This window comes from Sinocyclocheilus anshuiensis, unplaced genomic scaffold (genome assembly GCF_001515605.1).
Source record: "Sinocyclocheilus anshuiensis isolate Anshui unplaced genomic scaffold, SAMN03320099.WGS_v1.1 scaffold369, whole genome shotgun sequence".
NCBI classification, from domain to species: Eukaryota; Metazoa; Chordata; class Actinopteri; order Cypriniformes; family Cyprinidae; genus Sinocyclocheilus; species Sinocyclocheilus anshuiensis.
The window spans coordinates 2149995-2155221 of record NW_015540935.1 but is presented as its reverse complement, the minus strand read 5'-3'; the positions used below and the strand labels follow the sequence as shown (position 1 = coordinate 2155221).

The 5227-nt window shown below is 35.9% G+C and overlaps 1 protein-coding gene across 1 annotated transcript in view; it reads right to left on the bottom strand.

The window, feature by feature from the left end:
- LOC107689562 (receptor-type tyrosine-protein phosphatase U-like) overlaps positions 1-5227 on the bottom strand; it is a 286005-nt gene that overhangs the window by 76171 nt on the left and 204607 nt on the right. Inside the window, exon 10 of the mRNA XM_016487583.1 lies at positions 4479-4576. Within this exon, the coding sequence (XP_016343069.1) occupies positions 4479-4576 (98 nt within the window). The remainder of the gene's footprint in view (positions 1-4478; positions 4577-5227) is intronic.

Below are 5227 nucleotides of genomic sequence, written 5' to 3'. Positions count from 1 at the left end.
AAACTGTAAACTACGGACACAACAATAATCCAAAGATAGAAGTAAACATTGGGTAAAATAGTCTGTAACGCTCATAGTAATGGGACCATGCCACCCTGCTAGAAAGAAAGTAGAACCATATAAACTATACAACTGTGTACAAATGTTTGATCCAATCGAAACTGGGAGTTTGGCCTCTTCGTATAGTAAGCTATCAAGAGAGTAGCTCCTTAGCAGCTAGATTAAAACATCATTATCAAAAATTGCTGCTGCCTTTCTTATCCTTTCCAGTTGCTTTTTCTTTCCATCATAAGTCGTTCATTCAATAGTATTTCTGTCACACTTGGCGCTCCCACTAAAGTGACGTAAAATATTAACAAAATTAACAAAATTTTAAGACAAGTGGTCACAGGAGATGCACTTCTTATTCCCAGATGGAAACAGTTTTGGTTGATTTGGTTGACGACTTGTGAGTGGATCACATGAAACACATCTTAATACCAGGTGTAAACAGGGCTTCCATGTCGCTCGCTTGGTTTCCGGGATATTTTATATAATTTGCGGGCATCAGGTAGCTGCTTTCAATATGCGGGAGACTTCCAGAAATTGTGAGGCAGGTAGGATGTCTGAGCTGGGCTCTTGTGCTGTTGTCTCAAGAAAATGAAATGGGAAATGGTCTGATGAGAATACTAGGAAAAAAACATTAGATAGAACAAGAGCTTGAACAAGGAGTTGTGTTGCATGTTCTGAAAGAAAGGGCCTGATCTTCCTAATGTTGTATAAAGCAAATCTGCAGGACCGGGCAGTTTTAGCAATGTCCCACATAGCAATTGTCTTCTGGCCCAGCTCTGGGCCAAACAAGGGCCGTAATTCTTTGCTGCATGTGGGCCGAGTGTAACTGCTTGTTTGGCCCAGAGCTGGGCCAGAAGACAATTGCTATGTGGGCCATTAAATTAACTGGCCATGGCCAAAAGGGTATGGCACTTATGTGATTCAGATTATTTGGATCTTGTCAAAGTCAATATTGTCACTGTTTGCACTCCTGAACAAGCTGATGAATGCTCAGCCATTGATATAGACATCATAGAGCTATTGTAATGAATACATGGAAAGTTGGTATCGTCTGAAAAAAAAAAATGCTGCAATGCAAGCAAAACAAATGGAGGATATCAGAAAAGGCTATTCCCTGCTGGATGAAGCTGCTACATCCACATCAAGGAGCAGAGAAGATGCCTCTGGGATATAAAATCAAGGAAGTCATATTAAGTTCTTTACTAAAGCAACACCAAAAATGGTGATGACAGTGCTGGGAAAAGTTTGTGTTATGCACAAGAAGTCTCAAAATGAACCAGGTGTTATACAGCTTGGGGGCCTCTTCTGGAAATTAATTTCAACCTATTCATGACTAGAATGTAACTGCTTCTCATTATGATTGTAGAATTATAGCTGCATAGCTGACTATCAAGGCATTATTTTAGTTTTTCAGAGTGCTGCTTCTGTTGAGGTGCAATACACTCCAGGTTCTTATTTAAAGAGTAGACTGGATAGTTTACAATTTTTTAGGTTGTAAAGGGGAAGTTCAACTCATTTCAAGCATTTGTACAGTCAAAAAGAATAAAAAAGTGTATGCACCCTTTGTAATTTTCTGTATTTCTGCATTGATATTAATTTAAATCACAATTATAGATAAACATAATCTGACATAACTAATAATACACAAACTACTGCACTTTTATTATTTGTTTTATTATTTAATACATTAATCTTTCACAATCAAGGGTGGACAAAGTAAGTGAACCCTGTCATTTCGCAACTTGTAGGTCCTCATTCAGCAGCAAAACCTCCACCAAATATTTTCTGTAGCTGCTCATAAGAATCCCACCCCACAAATTAAGTTTCAGTCTATCAGTATTAAATTGTTTTGGTAGGACAGCTCTCTTTCGTTTATGTCACAGCATATTCACTGGCTAAAAGGTCAGGACTTATTTTCTTTAGTTGATTTACTTGTGTGCTTTGGGTCATTGTCTTGTTGCATCACTTTCTAAAATCATTAACTCCTATAAAATGTTTTGATACTCTTCTGAAATCATTGTTCCTTAAATGACTGAAAAGTGTCCAGGCCTTGAGGCAGTGAAGCAGCGGCAAACCATAATGCTTAATCAACATGCTTCGCAGTTGATAAGAGCTGTTGTTGTTTCTTTTTTCTTTCTTTCTTTCTTTCTTTTTTTCTTTCTTTCTTTCTTTCTTTCTTAAAACAAAGTGTTGTGCCTGTCTGATCATTCATTCATGCATTTTATTTATTTACTTTTTTATTTTATATTTTTTTTCCACTGTTCAACGGTCCACAGAACATTTTCCCATGCACTGTAAAATCGAACAGTGAAATTAATTAAACGAAATAAAAATGAAAGTTCATTGGAATTAATTTAAATAAGTTTTGTAGACTCAATATGTTGTTGTAATAAGCTGAACTTAAAATGATTGAGTTTTCTAGTTCCCAGCATGCTTTGCATCAGACTACAAGGAAAATAAATGTTCAAATTAAGTGCTAATTTGTGTGTTTTTCCACAAGACTAACACTGGGAGACATAAGTGAGTATTTAATGTTGTGTTATGTTAGGATTTACAGAGGTTTCTGTTATGTTGGTTGTGCAGTGTTACCGTTGTGGTGAAGAGTAGAGCCTGAGGGTAGGTTGAGGATGGACAGCAAAAATTTAAGACTTCATACACTGCATGATGTTTGACTATTTACATGCAAGTGTATAGTGAGAGTCTTTGTGATAGCTATATTAGCATGTGCTAATGCCAAGCCATTTTGCCTTTCCTTCATTTACAGAATATGAATTCTTGATATCAACAATTGATTTTCCCCTAGTTAAAATGCTAATTCTTGATATCAGGAATTCACATTTTTACTTTTGTACTTTTAACAAAGTAATTATTGATATCAACAAAGACAGTTGATATCTGAGATTACCCTTGCAACTAGTGAACATAGAATTACTGATATCTTTTAATAATATTTGAACTAGTACAAATACTTTTACAGATATCTAGAAATGCCATTACAGGTAAGTATAGCTATGGTAATGAGTTAATGAATATTAATGAGATCTTGTTTTCCCATAATCCTCTTTTCAGCGTCATTGAAAGTCAAAGATGGAGGACGAATGTTACGGTCCCGGGCGTGGAGCACGTAAGATGAATGAATGAATGAATGAATGAATGAATGAATGAATGAATGAATGAACGAATCAATCAATCAATCAATCAATGAAGTCGCTTTTGTTTGCTTTTTTATTACAGCATATTATCGAAATAGACATTACTATAAAATATAACATAAAACATTTTGAGGATTGAATTTCCATTAAACATCAATGTATTATGTGAGTTAACACTGATCTTAACACAGCTTTACTCTGTTTTCAATGGATTTTAAAGTTATTTTATTAGTAGTAACATGATACACTGTCATGTATGTATGTGTGTGTTTGTGTATATATATATATATATATATATATACATGGGCGACATTTGACTCTCGAATGTCAAGAAAAAAAAGCAAAAAAAAAATAAAAATAAAAAAATATATATTTTAGGGATGTAGCCTATGCATCAAAACAATGCGCTACCATATTGCAGCGCAGTGAAGAATAACTTAAAGAGGTTGCCTGCGTTTACTAAACTGTGAAAAAAAAAAAAAATATATATATATATATATATATATATTTTAGGGATGTAGCCTATGCATCAAAACAATGCGGTACCATATTGCAGCGCAGTGAAGAATAACTTAAAGAGGTTGCCTGCGTTTACTAAACTGTGGAACTTTGACTCTTGCTGCTGATTTGAATGGCGATGCTTCCCGTTTCAAGTGTCAGTAATTGATGGCCTTTCATTTAACCAGAAATTCACGTGTTGCTTTTCTGATCATTCCTGAAACTTTGCAGCATGTATGTGTCCGAAAAATTAAAGTTTAATTTAAATTCTGAATGGATTATAGCCTAGAAAACACACAAAGTGCACTCCCTTTATTATCACTAAAAGAATCACTCATCAAAGTTCATCGCGATCTCACAAAGTTCCGTTATAATCAAGCTCTCTAAACCACACAATAAATATCTTATTTACATCGCGTCTGCACTTAGTTAGTCATGAGATGATTTACGAGCATGCAAAACTCCGGCTCTTTCAGCGGTGAGTGAATTCTGAAAACGCTAACGTTTCTGATTGGCCATTGCGTTGAAGAAATCAACAGATATGTCTTTGATTGGCTACATTGCTCAATGCTGCAAAAACACGTTAGATAGTTTGCCAGATATTTTAATTGCTTTTGCTTTCGTTTGGTGGTATTTAGCACCATCTAGTACCCCTGTACAACCAGGCCTGGGCTGACATCGGGGATTACTTGACTGACGATATGGGGGGCAACATATACAATAAGCAACAGATAGCGTAATATATATATATAAATTAGATTGGGTTCATTACCTAACAGGTGCTCCTCTCCCCAAGGCTGGACGCAGGAGGACTGTTATTGTGCTCTCAGATTCACTCAGTGGAGAGGGGACGACTTCATAGTCAAACGCAGGTGCTGTGAGGGGAAAGAAAGAACAAATAATATCTGATCTGTTTCAGATGTGATTAAGAAATGCCTGAGTGACTTGAGAACTAAGCCAGTGAACTAGTTATTCTTTTCTGCTTGTCCACAAATTATATTGAACGTTTTGTTTTTAAATTGTTCAGCTTACTGACTCAGTCAGTCAGTCAGTGCAACTCTATGATTCGTTTGCTGTCAACAGCTCACTGGAGGGAAATATTATCAGCAAACAAAGACTTAAAATACAGGTTTAGAATGACAAGAGAATGAGTAAATAATGATAGAAGTTTCATTTTTGATCTAATCTTAAAAAAAACAAACAAAAAAAACACCTCAACCACCCAGCAACTGTAATACACAAAAATCTTTCAAATTAGTCTTGGTTTTCCACTGACTTGAATCCCTTGCTCCACAGAGAACAAAAACAGGCCCAGACAGAGTGCGCCACACAAGGGCAATGAAACACACACTCTAAAAAAAAAATGATGCCACAATACGCTTGTTAAGTCGGGACATAAGGAACGCCGTTTCCGGGTCCAAGCCTCCACTCGTTTCAGTTGAGAATACCATGTCGACGGCTGTTTATGAGCACGATTTATTCATATTACACATTTAAGCTAAACTTTTAAAAAACTCACAGTGTAT